Genomic DNA, 25919 nt, shown 5'->3' with positions numbered 1-25919 from the left:
GAGTTGTTCTGCATTCTATTAAACAATGCTGGGAATCTTTGTATTTTTTCAGGTCTGATTGTTTTCTCATTTCCCCGATGGAGTCTGTGCCTCTAGGTATGCCCTCAGCCCTTTGGCTGGAGAGTATTTTTGACTTCCCTTTATATTGGCAATTTGAAAGGATCCCAAGCATACACTTATTACTATATTTATTGATTATACTTGTGCCCTTGGGCATCTCTCTTGACTTTGAAAGGCAGTGAAGTGAACAATTTATTACACCCTGCCTGCACTATAAATTGATGCAAGAATCATAACCAAAAAAAAAAGCAAGAGCACAATTTGTATGAATTATAGACTAAGTATTTGCATGTTAGAAAAATAATAAGTACAACCAATTTGCTAAACTGTAATATGAATATGTCTAGGCACACTGTTTAGATACTACCCTTTATGTAGAGCTTTCCAGCAAACAATTCATATTTTCTGTTTATATGCCTTCATTTCACAGATAGGTTATAACTAGTTTGAATAAGAGAAGGTGAACAATATTTTTTCAAGTTATAATCAAAACAAAAATAATTTCACATAATTTCTGCAGGTACTCAGTGAGGCAAGAATGAGCTGTGGAGGGAGACATTTCGGATCAGGACTGTGGTATAGGATCAAAGATATTTTATCAAAACCTTTATGGGTTCCAATGAAAATTAATTGACCTAAAATATTAATTATGCTTTCTTTGAGCACAAATGCTAACTAAATGAGTGTTTCCTATATTTCATGGGGTTTTCCTTGCTTTATTTAATTAATTATAGTTTTTAAACTCAAGCTGCCAGTCCCTCAAGCATGCAGACCAAGATTGCAGGTTGCTTAAAACTGCTTGGCAGTTTCTCAAGTAATTGGGCTTACTTTTAAATCGACTTTTCTGGTGGTAACCAGGTTAATGACATTTAAAGCCGAGAAGAGAAAATCATTTTCTGCCTCAATCTTGCTGTTTCTAAATTTCGGACAATAAGCACCACTGGTCTCTAGAGTCAATTTTAAACACAGAGATTAAGCTTTAAGGTCTAATCCAGGTTTGAGACTTAAAGAAGGTAACACAAGTAGCAGACACGGGAACATAGAACTGGCCCCGAAAACACTTTTAAGAATTAGACTTGGAGTTGGTTTATCAATGTCAAATGTATCAAGATACAGTGAAAAGCCTTTGTCTGTGTCCCATTCAGACAGATCATTCCATACACAACTACACTGAGGCAGTGAAAAGGAATGCAGTGAAGAATATAGTGTTACAATTACAAAGGAAGTGTAGAACAATAGAACCATAGAACATTACAGCACAGAAACAGGCCTTTTAGCTCTTCTTGGTTGTGCCAAACCATTTTTCTGCCTAGTCCCACTGACCTGCACCTGACCTGTATCCCGCCATACACCTCTCATCCATGTACTTGTCCAAGTTTTTCTTAAATGTTAAAAGCGAGCCCACATTTACAACTTCATCTGGCAGCTCATTCTACACTCCCACCACTCTCTGTGTGAAGAAGCCTCCCCTAATGTTCCCTTTAAACTTTTCCCCCTTCACCCTTAACCCATGTCCTCTGGGTTTTTTTTTCTCCTCTAGCCTCGGTGGAAAAATCCTGCTTGTATTCACTCTATCTATACCCATCATAATTTTATATACCTTTATCAAGTTTCCCCTCATTCTTCTACGCTCCAGGGAATAAAGTTCTAACCTATTCAACCTTTCTCTGTAACTCAATTTCTCAAGTTCCGGCAACATCCTTGTAAAACTTCTCAGCACTCTTTCAACCTTATTAATATCCTTTCTGTAATTCGGTGACCAAAACTGTACACAGTACTCCAAATTCGGTTTCACTAATGCCTTATACAACCTCACCATAATATTCCAACTCTTATACTCAATAATTTGATTTATAAAGGCCAATGTACCAAAAGCTTTCTTTCCTACCCTATCTACCTGTGACGCCACTTTTAGGGAAAACTTTTAGTACAGGTCGACAAACTGCAAGGATCAAGATGAAGTAGATTAGAAAATCATCTTTTAGCAAACAAAAAGTTCATTCAAGAGTTTGTTAACAGTGGGTTAGAAGTTGCCCTTAAACTTGATGGTTTGTGCTACCAAACTTCTATAGATTCTGCCCAATGGAAGGGATGAGAGGAGACAGTGACAAGGTGGGAGATGTTCTTGACTACGTGTTCTGCCTTCCCAGGGCATGGGAAGTATAGATCGAGTCAGTGGAGAAAAGGAAGGTTTGCATGATGGAATGAGCTGTGTTTACATCTTTCTGCAATTTCTTGTGGTCTTGGGCAGAGCAGTTGCAATACCAAGCTGTGATAAATTCAGATCAATTGTTTTCTGTGATGTTTCTATGAAAGTTGTTAAGACTATAAGACCTTAAGACATAAGAGCATAATTAGGCCATTCATCTGATCAAGTTTGCTCTACCATTCCATCATTGGTGATCCCAGGTCCCACTCAAACCCATACACCTGCCTTATCGCCATAACCTTTGATGCCCTGACCAATCAGGAAGCTATCAGTTTTCACTTTGAGTATGCCCACAGTCTTGGCCTCCACAGCTGTCTGTAACAGAACATTCCACAGATTCACTACTCTCTGGCTGAAAAAGTGCCTCCTTACCTCTGTTCTAAAGGGTTTCCCCTCAATTTTGAGGCTGTGCCCTCTAGTTCTGGACACCCCACCATAGGAAACATCATCTCCACATCCACCCTCTCTAGTCCTTTCAACGTTCAGTAGGTTTCAATGAGATCCCCCCCGCATTCTTCTAAATTCCAGTGAGTACAGACCCAAAGCTGCCAAAAGCTTCTTATATATAAACCCTTCATTCTCAGAATCATTCTTGTGAACCACCTCTGGACTCTTTCCAATGATAACACATCCTTTCTGAGATATGGGGCCCAAAACTGTTGACAATACTTAAAGCTCCTGACCAATGTCTTATAAAGCCTTAAAATGTTCTCCTTGTTTTTATATTCTATTCCCCTTGAAATGAATGACAACATTGCATTTGCCTTCTCTACCACAGACTCAACCTGTAAATTAACCTTCTGGGAGTCTTGCCCGAGAACTTCTTTGTAAGTGACGTCTCTTTGCACCTCTGATGTTTGAATTTCCTCCCCATTTAGGTAGTAGTCTGCTCTTTTTTACCTTTTACCAAAATTCATTATCATACATTTCCCAACACTGTATTCCATCTGCCACACTTCTGCCCATTTTTCCAATTTGTCTAAGTCCTTCTGCAATCACATTGCTTCCTCAGCACTACCTAGCCTTCCAACTATCTTTTTATCATCCAAAAAAATTTGCCGCAAACCATCAATTCCATTTTGTAAATCATTGACAAACAATGTGAAAAGTAACCGTCCCAATACTGACCCCTGAGGAGAACTACTGGTCACTGGCAGCCAACCAGAAAAGGCCCCTTTTATTCCCACTTGCTGCTTCCTCCCTGTCAGCCGTTCCTCTATCCATGCCAGTAGCTTTCCTGTAATGCCATAGGACTTTATTTTGATAAGCAGCCTCATTTGTGGCACCTTATCAAATGTCTTCGGAAAATCCAAGTAACTGATATCCACTGCCTCTCCTTTGTCCACCTTGCTTATTACTTTCTGCTTGTTGGGAGACATTGGGCCATGCTGAATTTTCTTAGCCTTTTGAGGAAGTAGAGAAGTTGATATGCCTTTTTGACCGTAGTATCCATGTGGATGGACACATTATTGGTGATATTTACACCTGGGAACTTGAAGTTCTCAACCATCTCCAGCTCAACACCATTGATACAGACAAGGATGTTCACTTTACCCCACTTCCTGAAGTCAATGACTAGTTCCTTTATTTTGTGGATATTGAGGGAGAGGTTGTGTTCTTTGACGCCATCCCATTTAATTTTCAAGTCAAGTCAAGTCAAGTTGCTTTTATGGTCATTTCGACCATAACTGCTGGTACAGTACACAGTAAAAACGAGACAATGTTTTTCAGGACCATGGTGCTACATGAACAATACAAAAACTGCAATGAACTACGTAAACCAACACAAATGCTACACTAGACTAGACCTACCCAGGACTGCATAAAGTATACAGAACAGTGCAGGCATTACAATAAATAATAAACAAGACAATAGGCACAACAGAGGGCAGTAGGTTGGTAGTCTGATGGCTTGCGGGAAAATCTGTTACATAAATAAACAGCTGAATGGTGGCATCCGGGATTCCGTCTGTTTCTGTACTCCCGCTGAGTATTTCGTTGCCACAGATGTAGTCAATTTAATGTCTATCGGAGAGCAGAAAGGAGAGCCGGCCAGCTAGGACTTGCTTTTTTCCTGGCACAGACTCCTGTCCGCACGCCTCGCTTCCACTTCCTCACACACCGCTTACACTGTCTCCACCTCCGGTCACCGGCAGCAGGTGACCCCCAGGACTGGAGGCCTGATTCTGTCAGCAAGCCAAGGTCACGCAATCTAACCAGCAGAGTTTCTACCTCCTTCTTGTATTTCTTCTTATCATTGTTTGGGATCTGGCCCACTTACACTGGTGTCATCTGCAAACTTGTAAATGGAGTAAGAGTAGAATTTGAATACACACTCATGAGTGTATAGGGTGAAGAATGTTTAGAGCTGAAGACGCTACTTTGTGGTACACTGGCAGTGAGGGTAATTGTGAAGGAGGAATTGCTGCCTATCCTTCTTTATAGTTGTATGTTGGTCAGGAAGTCAAGGATCCAGTTGTAAAGGGGTGTTCAAAGCCATGGGTCTTGGAATTTGGAGATGATTTTGTTTGGAGTAATAGTACTGAAGGCCAAAGTATAGTCAATAAATATTAATCCAATGTAAGAATGTAAATACTTTGATGTTTCAAAAGCCTTCTATCTGCGGAAAGTGTATGCATTCTCCCTTTGATTTCCACCCTTACCAATAACATGATATGTGCTTGAGCTTGATTCCATATTATTAGGTCTCCAGAAGCATTTTTCGGGTACAAAGATAGGCAAAATAGTGGATATAAATTGCTGGGTCAAACACAGGCACTAATATTTTTAACAAATCTTTGTCAAATGATCTAAGTGAGATGTCTGAAAATTTTACACTATACTTCTTTGAAAACAATAATGTGGTTCCTCAGAGATAATATTAAGTGAAGTATAAAAAGACAAAATGGTATAGTGAGCAAATCATAATGACTATACTGTGTCTCCTGGCTGAGCTTACAGAGAAGCTTCTGTACGATTTCTGTGTCTGCATCTAACATTATCAACCACTTCATTTTCTGTAGTAGAGCTTTATTTTCAAAGCCTATTCTTATTTTAGAATATGCTTTAAGTTATTAGTATGCAATTGATTAGATTGTAGACATTTGACAGCTTGCCTCTTATAGAAATCATGTTTAACTTCCTGCTGTTGCTCGAGTGAGTCAGAGAAATAAATGTCTAGATATGCTACACTTGATATTTCATCATTTGAGTCAGAAACCATAGATGGATTTAGTCCCCTGTTGACATCGGATATAAAGTTAGGGCAAGGCATCTTAATGCCATTTTGAATGGTGAACGTGTATTTTTTTTAAAGTAGTACCAGATTCAAGATCCATTTGTGTTCTTGTAGTGGAGAGCTTGGAGCTTTTAATGATTTCACTGTCTTACTCTTCAAACAGAGTCATGCTGCATCTCAATAATCTCCTGGGAAAAGGAAACATTGGGCATTTGTTATTCCTGTGCCTGGTGTGAATTAACGGGAAAAAACAGTATTATCAGCACAATGATCAATTTTAATGCACTGTAATATTTCAAATATTTGAATGCTATTAGTAAGAACCGTTTAAACTGTGAGTGCACTTCTAAAGTATTCTGTCAGTGTTAAAGCATCCGGGATGATCTGACAGAGGAAATCAGAGCTGCATATATTGAGTACTTTAATTTTTAAGTTCACAAGTAATCTGCTAATATTATAGAATAGCAAATAATATTAAATTGCAAGATTTTGTTTAACATGCCTGACAAAAATAATAATATCCCCAAAATTCATAGTTGTGTTTTAACATTATTAATTGTTGCAATGTAGAAGAAAATTTAAACAAAAATAACAATACTATTGTGGCTAAAGGAACCACTCACATTTACTTCCCTATTGTAGTGTTTGGCATTTTTATACAGTACTTCTCAGACATGGTTCTCCGAGCAGCACAGAAGCAATCAAATTAAAGTGAGTTACTGGTGGCTTCACTGTACTCTACCTGTGCTTTGTGAATGCTCCATTCATCAGAGTTTATATAACAATATGCACAGTCACCATGTGAACTATGGTGCTATTCAATAGTTCCATTTAAAATCAGAGAATATACAATCTGAAATTTTTGTTCTTCACAGACATCCACAAAAACAATAGAGTACCCCAGAGAATGAGTGACATTAAAATGTCAGATTCCCAAAGCCCCCCTCCCAGGCACAAGCAGCAGCAAAGCAATGGCACCCCCTCACCCACTTACTCAGTAAAAAGAGCATTAACACCCTCTACCCACCAAGTAAGCAATAGCAAAGGCCCCAAGAAAGATCATGATCAATAGTACAACAACAATTAATTGTTCACCTGTTCATCTCTCTCTCTCTCTCTCTCTCTCTCCCTCCCTAATAAAGCGACAGAGAGATGTCACCCTTTCAGAGTGAGGGGGCAACCAACAAAGACTTACAACTCACTGATTTACAGTGTTAAAATCTGTTGTTTGACTTTTTTTTTCCGTCGAATTCTCTGACTCTAGAATTCACAACAAACTCTCCCCCACTGATGAGAGAGAGAGAGAGAGAGAGAGAGAGAGAGAGAGAGAACAACCTGAGTACAGAGCCCCCAAAAGCCGATCTGCTGTTCCTGATGTTCCATTTTCTCCCACAAAGCTTCAGCCTGTGGCACCAGGATAGAATCGGCTCATCCCCAGGTGGCAAAGCCTTAGAACCCTGAAGGCACACTTGTCTTCTAGGCCACATTCTTGGGAGATCTTGGGTTGGTGAACCATGGAAGTGGGTCCCATTGCTGCAAGGAACTGACTTTGATTATAGCTCACAAGTCAGGGTCTTTGATAGAAACCCATCCACCTTGAAAAGGAAAGAGAAAGACATTAAAGGTAGAAATTCCAATAACAAAACTGTTTCAACTTCTTTATTACCCACAATGAGAAATATTGTGGTCTCCCCTACACTTGATGTAAACGTGTGCGTGTTTTCGTGACGGGGCATTCTCTTTCCTGGTTATTCACCATCTTGTTATATTGCATTTGTAGTGTCCAATAGTTTCTATTGTTACAAGGACGTTGGAAGCGAACCCAAGTTCAGGACACTGAAACGTAGGTAGTATTAACAGAAGTGTGTTTATGATTGGTTGCAAGGAAGGCCGGGGAGTGAGGATTAGGCTGAGAGGAGCCAAAGAGTGAGGGAAGCAGGACCGGGGATCGAACCCAGGTCAGTACAGCAAGATTCTAGCATTTAGTGGCGGGACTTAGGCAGAGCAAGGATGTGGACCAGGGGTTGAGCATGGCCGGGAAAGAATAGAGGGTGGAATGACCTACTCCTACTAACACCGGGGTGGTGGGGGGGGCAAGTTTATTAACACAAGCAACCGGCGCGGGAACGGTACTGAGAATATAGAACACTCAGCAGTCGAGAGACAGTGTAAACACAGGCAAACAGCACAGGTGGACAGAGGAGCAGTGGGCAGGCCAAACTCCTCTTGACCCTGGGCATTGGTGGAGTTGGACTCCTAACTGGAGACAGGCGGCTGGCAACACTCCTCTTGCCATGGAGCATTAACTGGAAAGGTAAATGGCTGGTAATCCTTATCTCAACACAGAACAGTGCAGACAAACAGCAGGCAATTCTTATCTTGACACAAAGTAGCACCTGAAGAGGCAAACGGCCAGCAATACTCAGCTGGACACGAAACAACAAAACCAAACAATGGCAGACAATTTGTATCTTGACTCGAAGTAGCACATGAAGTGGCAAATGGTCAGCAATCATTTAGCTAGACATGAAGAGACAGAATTCGGGAAGCAACCAAAGCAACTTAGAATCCACCATTCTTGGCATCCCAGAACGTGCATTGCCACACTGGCTGAGGTGACGGTCCCGCCCTGAGTAGATGTAAGCCAGAGTTTTTATGCTGCTGGTTCGGATGAGAATCAGCTGCCCTAATCAACGAGCCCAGTGGAACACGGGGAAAAGGGAATTAAAAGAAAATGAGGAGTCAACAGACTGAACCATGACATCCACATGGTCTAAGGAAGATTTCATGTTGTCCTTCTCCCCCTCCCTCCATTTCTACATACTACATTTCATTTGCATATACACTCTTCACGATTGACTGCTAATTAACATGCTTTCAATATATATATATATATATATATATATATATATTCCTGTAGAAAGTAAACCTCTGATCTGTTTCTTCTTTGTTTATACAAAAAAATTATAATTATCCCTCAACAGCTACCATTCTATAGATTTACAATTATTTGTAAATGGACTTTTGAACCTAAACTTAGCTTGCTTAGCAATTATAGATTACCCAACACCCACCTTGGAATATTGGACAATATTTCATCAGAGATGAATTAAGAATTTAGCAAACTTGAATCCTTAGGAGAACCATATTTTTGTAATAATCAATTAATAGAACACATATTTGTGATGTATTCATAAACTGAACCAGACATTGCAGAAAGGTTAGTATCTTTTGCCTGTCTCTTGTAGCCTTTGCGAAGCTCTGGGAAGACTGCTACAATCTTTCTGATGAAAGTGCTCCCACGTTATTATAGGGCAGAGAGCTCTCAGATCTTGACAACAACTGAGCTCCAGGAATTACAAAGGAATGGAGATGTATTTCAAAGTATAGATGCTTTGTGACTGGGAGGGAACCTATAGGCAATGACACTCCCAGGTTTCCCCTTTATCTCATCTTTTTGGTGATCAGGATATTAGGTTTGGAAGGTTCTATTGGGTAACAAGATGTGCCAGGTAGGAGAGTATGTTTTGAATGGTGGAAGGGGTGCAATATGTACCTAAATGAAGTTCATAGTTATATGCTTTTGGCACAACAAATGTGTTTGGTAAGGTAATGTGATGCAGTAAAATAATCTCCAAACACCAAAACACCATCTGGATTGTCTAGTGTTATGAACCCCATAACTGGGTCACTTACCAGCAAAGATAGAGAGGTCCGCTGAAGTCTGATGGTACTATTTTTAAACGTTTTTATTTATAAAGGGGCACAAAAGTAAGGTTAATACAAACATTCAGATAATATACGTCGTCAATACTCAATCTAAAGCGCGGGTATAGTAGTAATCAACAATAAGAAGTAGCTCTATCATTGGTCTAGGGGTAAAACTATTGTCCGATGGAAATATAAAAGTCTCGCCAGTTCATGAAGGCTTTTAGCCGTTTGAGGGACTGCTGGGTGTTCACGGGTTGGAGAGAGAAAATAAACTTGCCAGCCTTTTGGACTCAAAGCGTTGAATCGGGAACGTGAGTTCCCCGTTGTCAGTTCGGAATCCTTTTCGGGGTTATCAGCCACGCGTGTCCCAAGCTAGGGGAACCGAATCACACGTGGCTCCCGAACAGCTTCCCATCCTTACGGGAGCGATGAGCGATGGTGTCTCCGTCTGGTGCGTCGCTGGGATACTGCCTCCTGCAGTCTCCTTTTTATCGTGACTGGCAGATTTGTAAATGTCAATCAAGGTAGGGTGATACAATCCCCACCCCACATTGCCCGAGGGTGTCCATGTCCCTGATAGCTGACACGTACTATAGAGTTGCAATTCACACAGGTGCCTCTAAGAACAATGGTCAAATCCGTTGCATTGTCTCTCATTTCCTGGGTCCAAGACCCGAATTAATAGCGATCTTGCGATTCTCCAGAAGGAGGGGGCTGGTCCCGCACCCTTCGGCCCCTCAGAGCTGTGGTACATTCATAAAACTAGCCTAAAGGAATTTCTGCCAAATTATATAAGAATTGTGACTTCTTGGCAAAGTTATATTACAGTCACTGAATGCTATGCCTCTTTTAAAGAAAACAGCCTGCAGTATTTTTGACTTACGAATATCTTCTGATTGAAGTTGAAGTATGTAATCCTAACGCTGCAATAAACAAAATGCATATTGTTTTAATTTCCTGGCCTTAATATTAAACATACTGGATTTTTAATAGTTTGGAGGCATGAGGCAGTCTTATGTTGAGTTCAACACCGACTGGCAATTCCAATGACGCCACTGGTGCCAAACTGTATCGATCTCTGCCATTCCTTTGGATTCATCAGCTGCTTTGTGGGGTGGGGGGGGGGGAGCTTGCTGCAACAGCATGTTCTCCATATCATACTACTCCAGCTTGTATATCACACAGATAGCTGGGATTCAACACCCATGCTCAACCCTGACCAACAGAGAACCTCAAGGGGTATGAAGTGTCACTACTCATCCATCACTGTCCCAGAAGAATTTACAGAACCTCCCCAGGCTAGGACAGAGTTCCATTCCTATGAATAATTTGGAATTACAATCACAAACCATGTTCCCATAAGGCTGTATTGCCTACAGTCCTGCAGCCACTGGCAAATACATCCCACTGGTCTGTTTGCATTTCTGGTCTGTACCATTCATAATCTGGGGAGGACCTGTCTATTATATTTTAAAAGACAAGGCACTGAAACGTATCACAAAATTATAAAAAACTTTGTACAGTATTGATAAATTTAAGATTTCAATGTGGAGAAACAACATTTTGTTGGGAAAGCATATTTTATTTTCATTAAACACAGTAAAACTGAGTAACTGATTTATGCCTAAGACCTCTCAATCAACATAAAAAATTAAACGCTCAGAAGCTACAGTGACAGCAATACCAATTACCTTGGAACAGTGCCATATTCTTCCCTGGGCCATTATTTTTATTCGACATTAATGTCAGAATCTCCCTGCACAATGCTAAATTTAACATGTATTTTAATTATGTTTGGGCTCTGTGAAGGATTTATGCGTTTTAAGTTGGTACAATTATTGCATATTAGACTGGGAAAGAACTTAATTTATACAGTTTTTACTATCACCATGGTGCATTAGTACTGAGGTAATTTATGTTCATTGTTCAGTGTACAGAGTCCACAAACTTCCTGCTCTCCCTCACCCCAGAGGCTTTATGTAATTGGGAATGACAGCAGATTTTTCTCCGATATTGTTTTCTAATCAAATTCAGAAGTATATTTAGAAGTTGTGTTAAGCTGCCCACAAAATATCGCCATGTTACACCAGCGCCTTTTTGATGAGGAGAGTATACTAACTGGCATGGAAACACCAATGCTCTTGAACATGGAAAATAGCTACAAAAACTGGTGGGTACAGCCCAGTCCATCACAGGTAACACCCCCCCCCCCCCCAACCATTGAGCACATATAAGGAGATCTCCATATAAGGAGATCTGTCGCAGGAAAGCAGAATTCAGCATCAAGGACCCCCACCGTCCAGACCATGCTCTCTTCTCATTTCTGCCATTGGAAAGGAGGTACAGGAGCCTTAAGTCTCGCACCACCAGATTCAGGAACAGTTATTAACCCTCAATCAAAAGGCTCTTGAACTAGACTGGATAACTTCACTTAACCCCCCCCCCCCCCCACACTGAACTGATTCCACAACAGATGAACTCACTTTTAAGGACTCTACAACAGTGAATACTCATTTCAGTGCTGGGGCAAATGATGTTGAGAAAACCACCGTACACTCTGGAAATTGCATGGTCATCTGTAGCGTACTAATTTTTTTATTCCAAACCATTTCGCTTCCACACTCCCTGCATTTAAATCTTATCATAGTACCACCCAATAAGGAAACAGTGCACCCTATTTGGGAGCATCCAATGATATTAACCTGTAATGCAGTGGGATCTGCGTCCACAAATCACTGGACAGCAATTATTTTCAAAGTGGTGCTCCCTCATACTTTTTGTTTGTTTGTGACAGACAGCTTGAAGCTGAACACAAAGATAATTTCTGACTACTTGTAATATGTAGAAATTTGAAGAAACAAGAAATTAACTTTTATTGAATATATTGCATTGAATTGCATGACGGTGATGACCCTTTGCAATTGTTCAACTCAGCTAAAAAAATTTTCATTTGTACTCAATGCCTGAGGTTCTTACTTCAGTGTCCAACAATATCCAGCCAGCATCAATGGATTCTATTTGCTCTGACATTGTTTCTTCATGACCGCAATGTCCTGGTGAAAACTTTCACCATGCTTGTCACCGACAATGCCAAGATTACAGAGAAGAAGATTAAATGGGAATGCAGTAAATGAATCTTTAGTGACGTTACCCTTCATGGTTTTGTGTGCTTCAAGCATGTTGTCAGCCAGCAGCATATAGTTTTGTGCTCTGTAGTTGCCACAAATATTTTCAACAACATCCTTGAATGACTTCTATGCTATTTTCGCTGGTCTCGCTAGTGTTCTTTGAATTGCCTGTCATTGACGACCTGTTTGATTTGTGGACCAACCAAAATGCCTTCCTTTAATCTTGGCATTAGTTATTCTGACTTGAGTTGTAAATTGAAATAACAAATATAGGCAATTTTTAAAAAAATGGTGCGTGATAGGGAAACTTCATGATGATTGTTATGATCAGCAGCCTAAAATCCATAAGAAAGAACTAAAACTATTCAAGAAGTTATATCTTTGTTGTCCAGTGTAATTATATATTTTATTCTGTTTTCTAATAAGGTTTGTTGATCTAAAGTATAATTCATCATCATTTGCACAATTTTGGTAAACAATGAAGATTTGAAACCCACGCTAAATACTTACACTGACTTTTTTTTTGTAATTTGCCATCTAAAGGAAGATGCATCAATATAACATGGGTTTGTGATGGAGAGGGTGATTGTGAAGACCACTCCGATGAAGAGAACTGTGGAGTATTTGCATGTAAACCACCAACCTATCCTTGCTCTGGAAATACATCAATTTGCCTTCTGCCAGAAAAGTTTTGCAATGGGAAAGAGGAATGTCCAGATGGTACTGATGAGAGTCCACTTTGTGGTAGGTTCTTCGTATTTAAAATGTAGCAATACTTGAAATTCTCAGAAGTAAAATTGCTTACCAATAATTTATTATTCTTCTTTTTTCTCAATCTCTGCTTTGAGCGCTAATGCAGAATGGCTTCAAACTATTCATTGAGTTGAGCATCAAGTGTGGTGCACATATTTATAATAGCTACAAACTCAGAATAATTAGTATTTATAAGTGTGTGTGTGTGTGTGTGTGTGTGTGTGTGTGTGTGTGTGTGTGTGTGTGTGTGTGTGTGTGTGTGTGTGTGTGTGTGTGTGTGTGTGTGTGTACACCTGAAATCAATTGGTAGGTAAATTCAAGCTGTTTCATATAATCAAAGATCCATATTTGAAGTCCAAAAATAACACCATGCCATCCATCTTGTAATAAACATTGTAATAAAAATAAATATTTGACTAAGTGAAAAGTGACCCATATGTAATGAATAGCCTCTGAAGATGGTCAATTCTATTCACCCTAAACAAATAAGATTAAATTTTCTTATCACGAAATGGAAGATTACAAGGCTTTTTGTGATACAACATAGCATGTTTGCTTCCAATATTTTGTGTGTGGTTCTTATCAAATTTGTTAATTTAACATCAAGTCCAGCACTTTCATATAGCAGGAAAACGTTAATCCTTAACTCTGATAATTTGCCTGCAGTAGTGCTAAATTTGATATGATGATCCAATCAGTATCACGTGCAAAATGTGAAATGTGTGTACGACAGCTGCCATTGAGCAGTAGGAAGAACTCATGTCCTCTCTACCCTCTAATTTTGTAAATTGAAGAAATCCATAATGTTGTGCAGGTTTGTTGGTCATTGATTTGGAGTTGAGATTGTTGGAAAGAGCTCTGGTAATTGATTTGCATGGAAGGCCATCGCTCTTCAAATTCCACTGGGATTTCTGTGGCCGCAGCTGAGATTACATTTTCAAGTAATGCCTTTTTAACCACCTGAAGTTCTTAAGAGACCAGGGGAATTGATGTCCATTCCTCAAGATTTCTGATGGGATTTAAAAAGGATGAGGTGAAATCCTACAGGGAAATTCACAAGCAGAGGGTGGAGCAGGTGGCAGAGAAGAACCCTGAATTAAATAATGTGTCCACATTGGGTCTTCAGGGAACAGCAGTCCAATGAGAAACCAAGTGAGGAGCACTGCCAGTCTACACCTGGCTTCAGGAAGAAGGTAGTAACTGAGATTTGCCACAAGCAGCAGCCACAACCACTAGTGAGTTATTGCCTGACTCTGTATTCTTGGAATCTATTGGAGAATTTGGCGGATGTCATGACCCTGTGAAAGCCATTCTTGAACCCAAGGTGTCGCAGTCATGGTGGCAACACACAGAGTGTTCATGACAGAAATATTGCCTCTCATGTATGCTGGGTTTTGTTTACTTGTGTTACAATCGTGCTTGAGGCCATAGGCTGAGGGGTTCAATAAGGTTGGAATCATGAATGTTGAAAAATGGTCAAAGATTATGGAAGATAGGAAATATAGTTCTGATTCTTGTGCAGTGATAATGGTTTGACTATCTGAGTTCTTTAATAAATTGAACTTAATTCACTTAATTCCTTGTGATTATTACTAGCTGAGTGAAGAAGGGCACATTGCATAAAAATGTGTGAAAACAGTGATGCACTGATGGGAGAAAGGAAGATATGATGTTTTCACTAGCTTTCTCCTTCTTCTTGGGCCCATGGCTCTCAGTGGGGCAAAGGCTACTGATGACCTCCCATCCCCATTGTCCAAATTCAATGGTATGGTTGGAGTTCATCAATGTTTCTGTAATTTATTGTATTCACTGTACAGTGGGTTGGCCAAAACAGCTTCAATAGAGCCTTGTTGGCTGGCCTTACTGGTTTCAACATGGGGTTGGACTTTGAGAGCTCTTCACTAGCTTTGACTCAGAGAAAAGAGAGCGTCAAAAAAACAATCAGCATCAGTAATATTGCAGAGGAGATGGGAGAATGTGTTTTAGAGGATAATAACTCAGCTGGTGATGATGATGCAGTGCTCATATTAAGTGGATGAAGAGAGCTGGTTGGACAGGCTCTAAACTCAAATTCTATATTTTATTACCAGCAGATGGAAATAAGAAGATCAAAACAAAACCGAGAAGTCAACAATAATGAGATTTAATTTCAAAGCAGCATCTTAAAAATGCAAATATTTCACTTGACCTAGTTTTGTATTGATGCCTTTTATCCTCTTGTCAACCACTGAACTTCTTCAGAAATACTAATTATGTAAAAGAAAATCCATCAGTTTGCTAGGATCTTGAATGGACTATCCAAATGTGTAGTGGGAATAAACAAATTATGCAGTAATCTTCAAAAATGAATGAGATAAATACTTCAAAGAAAATATTTGTTTAACTGAAGGAAAGTCGCAGACTGTAGGCCTAATTTGATCGCTCTGCTGAAGAATCAATATAACCATGCTGGGCCAATAAATCTTCTTTATGTTATATCATTGTGCAGTTCTGCACTTGCCTCTTCCCTGAATATCATTAGTTTTTTCTACAATTTTGATATTAAACACATTGTGTTTTACTGAATTTCTTCCAATAGAACGGGGACTCCCAAGCTTTTTTATGCCATAGACCAATACCATTAAGCAAGGGTCCCATGGATCTCAGGTTGGGAACACCTGCAGTAGAGTATTTCCTTCTCATGAATCCCTCTCAATCTAAAAGATGGATCATTTTAATCAAAATCTCCAAAAATAGAAACCATTCTATTTTGCTTCTTTTCTAGTTAATGACATTCCTTAGACCTTTCCAATCCCTCAGTTCCAACAAAAGCTGGGAGAAATAGTAAATGTAATCCCATGTGACTAAACTGTAGCACAAAAAAAAACAATATGACTTGTCTCTCTGAGATTTCAGCTCATTCTGTGACCTTCCTCTATGATTGTAAGAAACAATGTCAACTCTAAATGGTATTTGATGAAATCCCAAATAATTGTTGGTGTTAAATCATTTGAATGCTTTCATTCACAGATGAGTGCTCTCTGAATAATGGAGGATGCAGTCACCACTGTATCTATGTGACTGGAGAAGGAATCATGTGCTCCTGCCCTACTGGAATGCATCTGAGCTCCGACAAGAAAACCTGCATTGTTCTTGATTATTGCAAAAAACATCTCAAGTGCAGCCAAGTGTGTGAGCAACACAAGAAGACAATTAAGTGCTCATGTTATGAGGGATGGTTGCTAGCCCCTGATGGTTCTAGTTGCATTAGTTTAGGTAGGTCATTGCAACTTAATATATTTGCATATATTAACATTTATTTGAAGCTACATCATAATCTCAGCTATATGCTTTCTTCAATAGATCCTTTTGAGCCATACATAATTTTTTCTATCCGCCATGAGATTCGAAGATTGGACCTTCACAAGCAGGACTATAACTTACTGGTCCCTGGCTTGAGAAATACGATAGCAATTGACTTCCATTTCAATCAGAGTTCTCTCTATTGGACCGATGTTGTGGAGGATAAAATTTACAAGGGAAAACTTTCTGAAGTTGGAGGTATAAAATTTTATTGAACTGCTTTTTATATGAACAACATTCCTTTAAAACTGAAACATAACATAAACTAACTTTTTTGATTTCCTTTGGGCACAACATGTAAAACCAAATAATAAATAAGGTGAAGAGTTTTCTTATAATTGAGTGGTGATGATATAGAACACCTTTCAGTTTAAGATCATGTAAAAAATTCAGAGCAGCAAATTTCTGTCCTTTGAGTTCAAAATAAAAATGTAGCATCATTATCATGCTTATGTATAAACAGAAACATTCCAAAATCCACTGTTCTTAACACTTACAAAACAAGATCAGACATTTTCTGAACTTTATTTCTAGAGAGCAAGAGAGGTGGATTCCCAAAGGTGATTAGATATGTGTCCAACAACTGTTTACAGACATATAAATCAGAAAACTTGTGTCAAGGATTACAGTGACACACACAAAATTATGGAGGGACTTGGCAGCTCAGACAGCATCCAATGAGAGGAATACAGAGTCGACATTTTGGGCCGATACCCTTCTGTAGAAATTTTACTTTCTTACTTGTGTAGAGAGACAGCATGGAAAATGCCTTCTGGCCCCTTGAGCCACCCTACCCTGCAACCCATCGATTTAACTCTAGCCTAGTCACGGGACAATTTACAATGACCAATTAGCCTACTAACCGGTGTGTCTTTGGACTGTGGGAGGAAAATGAAGAAGCTGGAAAAGACCCATGCACACGTGGGAAGGAATATACAAACTTGCTTACAGAAAATGCAGGAATAGAATTCCTTACTCTGACCTGTAATAGCATCGCACTAACTGTTACACTACCATGGCACCCCACGGCAACATCAACACTTTATCCCTTTCCATAGATGCTACCTGCTGAGTTCCTCCCTGTGTTACTCTGAATTTCCAGCATCTACAGAATCTCTTGTGGTTAAGGTCTAGGAAGCCATAAGAAAGAAAGCCAGAGTGGACATCAATGAGGAGAAGAAATGGGTTTACAGCTTAAAGCCGAATGAAGAGAGGGTTTTACTAATGTGTATGGAATTAAGAGACATATCTCCACCATGTTTCTTACATCTCAACCAAAGGACGTGTAAGGCACTCTTCTCTGCTAACCTGTAGGTCACCCTTGGGCAAGGTATAGTACCTACATAAACCCCCTTCCCCGATCAGAGTCACATGCAACCATGGAAGCAGGTGACGGATGGTCATATGAGCATCTGGTGCAGATCACAAGTCCTAGTTATGCAACCACTGACACCCTCCTGTAGAACAATTTGCCATGAACAATCATGGTCATGGAGAGACCATGATTTCCTACATCATATGGCATGGCACATAATGATGGATGATGACGATGGAGTTAAGATTCAATGAAAAACATTTGGTTAGTTTCATAGCTTTTTTTCTAGCTTTCATGATTTATTTATTTTATATAAGATGCCGATGCAAAATATAAGTAAAAATGTTGAGCTGTGCTGTCTGAAAAACATGAACATTACGGAGACTGGACATTCTGTTCAAACGATACTGATTTTTTTGTTTCTCTGTAATAACATTTTAAACACATACCGTGAGTTTTTGTTTCACTCAAACATAAGTTACAGTTCAAGAATAATTGTGTTTCAATTTCTGTCATGCCACTTCCTTTTTAATGATAAGAGAGGTTGAAACTGATAACAGGCCATTTTATTTTATTCACCTCCCTTGTAGACCCCAGTCAATTCAGATTGGCAAAACATCTCCTCCACAATCTCCATCAGCACAGGAATAACGCAGGGATGTGTGTTTGGCCCCCTGCTCTACTCACTTTATACATATGACAGTGTGGCTAAGTGCAAGTTTTCAGATGACACCACTGTTGTGGGCTGTATCAAAAGTGGTGATGAGTCAGTATACAGGAGATTGAAAACTTGGCTGAGGTGTGTAATAACAACAATGCCCATTCATATCACTCAATGCCCAAAAGACCAAGGAACAGATTGAAGATTAAAGAGAGGGAAGTGAGTGGTCCATGAGCCAGTAATCATTGGAGGATCAGAGGTGGAGAGGGTCAGTGACTTTAACTTCCTGGGTGTCACTATCTCAGATGACCTGTCCTGGACCCATCATATTGTGAAGAAAGCCCAACAGCACCTCTAGTTCCTCAGGAGTCTGCGGAGGTTCGGTATGTCATCGACAGACTTCTCTAGATGTGAGGTGGAAAGTGTGCTGATTGGCTGCATTACGGCCTGGTATGGGAGCACCAATGCCTTTGAGAGGAAAATCCTACAAAAGATAGTAGATTCAGCCCTGTGCATCATGGGTAAAATCCTCCCAACCATTGAGCACATCTACATGAAGCACTGCCATAGAAAAGCAGCATTCATCAGCAACAATCCTCACCACCCAGGTCATGCTCTCTTTTCACTGCAGCCATCAGGTAGAAGGTACAAGTGTCTCAGGACTGGTTTCTCCAGGTTCAAGAACAATTACTAATCCCCAACCATCAAGCTCTTGAACAAACGGGGTTAGCAGCACTCATTTAAGGACTCTGTTATCTTGTTACTTCATGCTCGTTATTTATTGCTGTTCACTTATATCTGTATTTTCACCGTTTGTTTGAAGTTTACAGTTCCTGAGGTTTGCAGTTACTGTTTTATAGGTTTGCTGAGTATGCCTGCAGAAAAAAGACTATCAGGGTTGTATGTGGTGACATCTATGTACTCTGATAACAAATTTAACTTAGAATTTAATTTATTTATTCGAGATGTAGCACAGTAACAGGCCTTTCCATACCAATGAGCCCACATTGTCAAATTACACTCATGTGACCAATTAACACATACATCTTTGGAATGTGGGAGAAACCGGAGCACACAGAGGAAATCCATGGGGTCGTGAGGATAACAGACAAGCCCCTTGTAGACAGTGGTGCAATTGAATCTGGGTCATTAGTGCTGTAATATCATTACATTAACCATTAAGAACAGTCCCATGAGTTCATAATGTTATATTCTGTACCTTATTGTAAGACAGAACTACATTTATGTTCTATTATGTAGTTCCAAAAAGTACCAACTGACTGGAGCATTATTGGAAATATTCAGCTTCTCTCTCCTGCAGTCTAATGTTCCCACTGATGTCAAAAATGTAGCTATTTTACCTGTGCCCACGAAGTGGGTCTATGACTGCCATCCACTGGCACTTATACTAAAGTAATGAAATGCTTTGAGAAGTTGGTTATGGTTCAAATCAACTCCTTCCTCAGAGGTGACTGGGATCTGCGTACCACCACAACAACAGGTGCATTTCTCTGGCTCTTCACTCTGCTCTGAGCCATCTGCACTACAGGAACTCAACGTTAGGCTGCTGCTGTTTGATTGCACTCAGCACTCAACATAATCATCACATGCAAGCTCATCATTCAAGACCTGGACCTCTGTGCCTCCCTTTGCAACTGGATACTTCACCTCCTCAACAGCAAAGCTCACTCAGTGAGGAAAAGTAACATCTCCTCCTTGCTGATCATCAATACAGGTACATCTCAAAGTTGCATGCTTAGTTCCAAGAACTACTCTTTATGTACACATGAATGAGTAGCTAAGCACAACTCCCTTGCCACCTTCAAACTCAATGATAATGTTGCTGCTCTTGGTCACATCGCAGGTGGTGATGAGTTCGCTTACCAGGGTGAGATAAGTCACTTGGTTGAGAGGTGCTGTAAAAACAACCTCTAGCTCAGTGCCAGCAAAGCTAAAGAGCTGATTGTTGACTTCAGAAAGAGGATGAACATGTATTGTTCTACAACAGGAGCTTGGAAGTGGAGGCAGAGAGCAGCTTTAACTTCCTGAGTGTTAACACATCAGATGTTCTAGGCCTAGCACGTAGATACAATCTTCAGGAATGTGCCACATCATCTTTACTTTCTTTGGAAGTTTAGAAGATTCAGCTTTTTATCAAGCACTCTTTAAAAAAAAACTTCTACAGATGAATCGTTGAAAATATTCTGGCTGATTACACCATTGTCTGGTACAGCAGTTTGAATCAGCAGGAATATATGAAGCTGCTCAATTCATTACTGGAAAATCTCTCCCCATCATTGGTAATATCTGAACGAGGCACTGCCTCATGAAGGCAACCTCTATCATCATAGGTCCCAGACATGCCATCTTTTTACAGCTAACTTTGGCCAAGAGGTACAGAAGCCTGAAGTCTTACATCACCAGATTCAAGAACAGCTGCTTCCCTTCAACCATCCAGTTCTTAAACCAACCATCAGAACTCTAATCTAATCAGTTTGAAAAAGACAATGGCCAGTTGACCACTTTACCCTAAAATAGACTTCAAATCGTTCGCCCTAATTGTGTTTTGTTTTGTAAAAATTGTGTATAATTTACAAACGTTTCTATGTTTTGTTCTTCTAGATGCTGCATATCTGTGGTTGTCCATATGACAATAAATTCAACTTTGACTATTTTTGCTTCTTTATTTCATCAGCATTCTAGGCCGAGAGAAATAGCTGCAGGAAAGATTGCTTCACGTCTTCTAAGAGCAAAAATAAAACAAAGAATCAGTCTTTTGACAGCAATTTATATTTCAACTCAATGTGGGTTTGTCAGATAATCATTCAAAAGATAGCCAACAGTTGAAAGTATCGATCTAGCTGATAAATAGAGCATTAAACATTAATCCTGAGTAAAACTGCATCATGTACTTTTAAGCAACACCCACAACATGCTGTTTCTCACAGGAATATTTTACATAACGTACTTTTGATTTAGTTTCTAGGCCTGTATTTCTTTTTCTAGATTGGACTGCAGAGTAAGAAGATTAAAATAATTGTTGCTATTAGTGAATAAGGGAGAAGTCACTGCATTAATCTAACTTTGTTGTTTATTGAATGCCTTTTTTTAGCTGTAAGCAGTGTTGAAGTTATTGTGCAGCATGGTCTAGACACTCCTGAAGGGTTGGCTGTGGACTGGATTGCCGGAAACATCTACTGGATAGACAGCAAAATGGAACAGATTGAAGTAGCAAAACTAGATGGGACCATGAGAACGACCCTAATTGCAGGCGACATGGTGTATCCGCGGGCCATAGCTTTGGATCCTCGATACGGGTTAGTTTACAAACTTCATTTTACCAAAGCTAGTTGTAGGGTGTCATATATTGAGTATCTGTAACCTGAAATCAAACTTGGTTCAATTATTTGAGTTGAAACAACTTGACTAGTAAAAAGAAATTATAATAGAAATTAAAAAAGCGAGTTAGATATCTGTGCGACCAGTGTTATTTGATATGTTTGGCATTTTCCTTTATTTACTTTAGCCTTAAAGCAACTGTATATGGCTTCTTTATAAATATGAAATGAACAAATTCTATATAGATTCCTTTTCTATATAAATATATGTACTATATATAGTGTGTATGTGCCTTTTGGTATATTAAAATGTGATGTCTGCTGTGTTTACATAACTGATGTGTGCAAAAGTGATCCACTTTGGCATGACATGTATAAAGGCACTATTTAAATGAGTTTACATTGGAAACTGTTAAAATACAACATACCTTATATATCCTTGTGCATGATTTTATTGCAAAAAATATGTAGGTGCAACTAGCAATTAAGAAGAGAAATGGTATGTTACTCCATTGCAAGTGGGATAGCAATGTAGTTGCTGTTCCATAGGATAAGGATGCCTTACAATTAAACAGGGCTTTGGTGAGGCTATACCTGGAATGATATGTGTACTTTTGGTGTCCTTACTTAAGAGATGATATACTTGTCATAAACTGAGTGCAACAAATGTTCACCAGACTGATCAAAATCAGAATCAGGTCTATTATCACTGACATACATCATAAATTTTATTGTTAATTTGGCAAGATGGATGGGAAATAAAGTGATAGGGCTGATGATCGGGCAGTTGGTATACAAGTAGATGCAATATGTAGAGAGACTGTGTGTGAGGAAGGACAGACAGATAATATGGCAAAATTGCAGTCAATGGGATGAGTTGAAGTGCAACAGTGGGGCAAAATCAAAAAGGGTGATGAGTACAGGACTAAATGTGTTATATCTGATTGCATGTAGTATGCAGAATAAAGTAGATGATCTTGTAGCACTGTTAGAGATTAGTAGATATGATGTGGACATCACTGAGTTGTGGCTGAGAGAAGATCATGGGAGGTTAACATCCAAGGATACATTTTTATCAATAGGACAGTGAGGTATGCGAAGGAGGTGGAAATGCTCTGTTGGTTAAAAATGAAATCACATCCTTAGAAAGAGGTGACATAGCAACAGAAGATGTAGAATCCTTGTGAGTAAATTTAAGAAATTACAAGAGTAAAAATCCCTGATGAGAGTTATACACAGACATCCATACAGCAGCCAGGATGTGAGCTACAAGTTATAATGGGAGACAGACCATGCATGTTACAAGGGCAATGTTACAATAGTCATGGTGGATTTCAATATGCAGTTAGACTAGGAAAATCAGGTTGGTGCAGGATCCTAAGAGAGAGGTTTTGTAGAGTGCCAATGAGCATTTTAGAACAACTTGTGGTTAAACCCACAAGGGGAAAGGCTATTCTGGATTAGGTGTCATGTAATGAACCAGATTTGATGAGGGAGTTTGAGATAAAGGTATCCTTAGGAAACAGTGATTATTATATGATAGCGTCCACCCTGCAGTTTGAGAGGAAGAAGATAAAGTCTGATATATAAGCATTAAAGTAGAGCAAAGGGGATTACAGAGGTATGAGAAAAGGGCTGGCTAAAGTTGATTGAAAGGGGACACTAGCAGGGATGATGATAGAAAAGAAATGGTTGAAGTTTCTGTGGGCATTTCAGATGACACAGAATAGAGTGCATCCCAAAGATGAAGAAGTATTCTAAAGGAGGATGAGGCTACTATGGCTAACATGGAAAGTCAAAGACAGCATAAGGGAAAATATAAGTCATATAATATGGCAAAAATTAATGGGAAATTAGAGTATTGGTGAATTTTTAAAAACCAACAGAAGATAACTAAAAAAGTCATAAAGAGAAAAGATGAAATATGAAGGAAAGCTAGCTAATAATATCAAAGAGGATACCAAAAGATTTTTCAAATATATGAAGAGTAAAAGAGAGACAAGAGTGGATATTGGACCACTGGGAAATGATGCTGGAGAAGTAAAAATAGGGAACAAAGAAGTGGAGGATGAACATGATAAGTATTTTGCATAGTCATCACTGTGGAAGACATTAGAAGTATGCCAGAAGTTCGAGTGTGTCTGGAAGAAGTGAGTGTAGTTGCTATTATTAAGGAAAAGGTGTTTAGGAAACTGGAAGTTTTGAAGGCAGATAAGTCAGCTGGAACAAATGGACCACACACCGGGGTTCAGAAAGAGATAGATTATGAGATTATGAAGGCATTAGTAGTGATCTTTCAAGAATTACGAGACTCTGGAAAGTTTCGAGAGGACTGGAAAATTTCAAATGTCACTCCGGTCTTTTAGAAGGAAGGGAGGCAGAAGAAAGGAAATTACAGACCAGTTAGCCCGACCTCAATTGTAGGGAGGATGTTGGTCCATTATTAATGATGAGGTTTCTGGGAACTTCAAAGCACATGACAAAATAGGCCAAGGTCTTTAAGGGGAAATCTTCCCTGACAAATCATTGGAATTTTTTAAGGAAATAACAGGCAAGATAGACAAAGGAGAATCTGTGGATGGTGTTAATTTGGATTTTCAGAAGGCCTTTGACAGGGTGCCGCATATGAGGATGCTTAACAAAATAATATCCCATGGTATTACAGAAAAGATCCTAGCATGGATAAAAGACTAGCTGACTGGTAGGAGGCAAAGAGGTAAATGAAGCAGATTTTTTCTAATTGGCTGCCAGTGACTAGTCGTGTACTATAGGAGTCAGTGTTGGGATCAATTCTTTTCACACTATGTGTCAATGATTTGGATGACAGAATTGATGACTTTGTGGCTAAGTTTGCAGATGATATCAAGATAGTTGGAGAGGCAGATGGTGTTACTGAACCAGGAAATCTGCAAAAGGACTTAGATAGATTTGGAGAATGGGCAAAAAAAATGGCAGATGGAAGATAATGTAAGGAAATGTATGGTCATACACTTTGATAGAAGGAATAAAGGTATAGACTATTTTCTGAATAGAAAGACAATACAAAAATTAGTAGTGCAAATAGACTTGGTAATCCTTGTGCAGGATTCCTTAAAAGTTAACTTGCAGGTTGAGTGATTGTTTAGGATGGCAAATGCAATGATAGCATTCATTTCGAGAGAATTACAATATAAGAGCAAAGATATACAGTAATACTGTGTTTTATAAAACATTGGTCTAACTGCACTTGAACTGGTATGAGCACCTTTGGGCCCCTTATCTAAGAAGAGATGCACTGGCTTTGGAGAGGGTCCAGAGGAGGTTCACAAGAATGACTCTGGGAATGGAAAGGTAAATATGTGAGAGGCATTGGATGGCTCTGTGTCTATACTTGCTAGAGTTTAGTGGAATAAGGGGGGAATCTCATTGAAATATATGGAATATTGAAAAGCTTAGACAGAGTGGATGTGGAGAGAGTGCTTCCATTAGTGGACGAATCTAGGACGAGTGGACAAAGCCTCAGAATAGAAAGATGTCCATTTAGAACTGAGATGAGGAGGAATTTCTTTTGCCAGATGGTGTTGAATCTGCAGAATTCAATTGCACAGCCTTCTGTGGAGACCAAGTAATTGAGTGTATTTAAGGCAGAGGTTAACAGGTTCTTGATCAGTCAGGATGTCAAAGATTATAGAGAGAAGGCAGGGGAATTGGGTTGATAATAAATCAGCCATACTGGAATGGTGGAACAGACTCAATGGGCTGAATGGCTTAATACTGTTTCAAATTTTTTGGCAGGGGTTCCCAGTCTGCGGACAATAGACTCCTTAGTTAATGGCAATGCTCCGCGGCAAAAAAAAAGTTCATAAGACTCCTTTCTTATGATCTTTTGGCATCAGTACAGCACAAAACAAAATAATTACGTGTTACAATCAACACATAGTGCAAAAGAGGAACAATGAGATCGTGTTCATAGATTCATGGACCCCTCAGAAATTTGAGAGCAGCTGGGAGGAAGCTGTTCATAAAATATTGATTGTGGGCCTTCAGGCTCCTGTACCTTCTCCCCAGTGGTAGAAATGAGAAGAGGGTATGTACCAGATGGTGAGGGTTCTGGATGGTAGATGTCTCTGTCTTGAGACACCAGCTGTTGCTGCTGTCCCTGATGGTGGGGAGAGTTGTGCCTAG

At 39.5% G+C, this 25919-nt stretch overlaps 1 protein-coding gene across 1 annotated transcript in view; it reads left to right on the top strand.

Moving 5' to 3' along the window:
- Nucleotides 1-25919, top strand: part of LOC140714547 (low-density lipoprotein receptor-related protein 1-like) — a 1940354-nt gene that overhangs the window by 1249858 nt on the left and 664577 nt on the right. Inside the window, exons 22-25 of the mRNA XM_073025830.1 lie at nucleotides 12890-13090; nucleotides 16109-16354; nucleotides 16442-16639; nucleotides 21530-21734. Coding sequence (XP_072881931.1) covers nucleotides 12890-13090; nucleotides 16109-16354; nucleotides 16442-16639; nucleotides 21530-21734 — 850 coding nt within the window. The remainder of the gene's footprint in view (nucleotides 1-12889; nucleotides 13091-16108; nucleotides 16355-16441; nucleotides 16640-21529; nucleotides 21735-25919) is intronic.

This window comes from Hemitrygon akajei, chromosome 2 (genome assembly GCF_048418815.1).
Source record: "Hemitrygon akajei chromosome 2, sHemAka1.3, whole genome shotgun sequence".
NCBI lineage: Eukaryota > Metazoa > Chordata > Chondrichthyes > Myliobatiformes > Dasyatidae > Hemitrygon > Hemitrygon akajei.
Note: the sequence above shows the minus strand (reverse complement) of the source record. Positions and strands in the feature narration are given on the sequence as shown.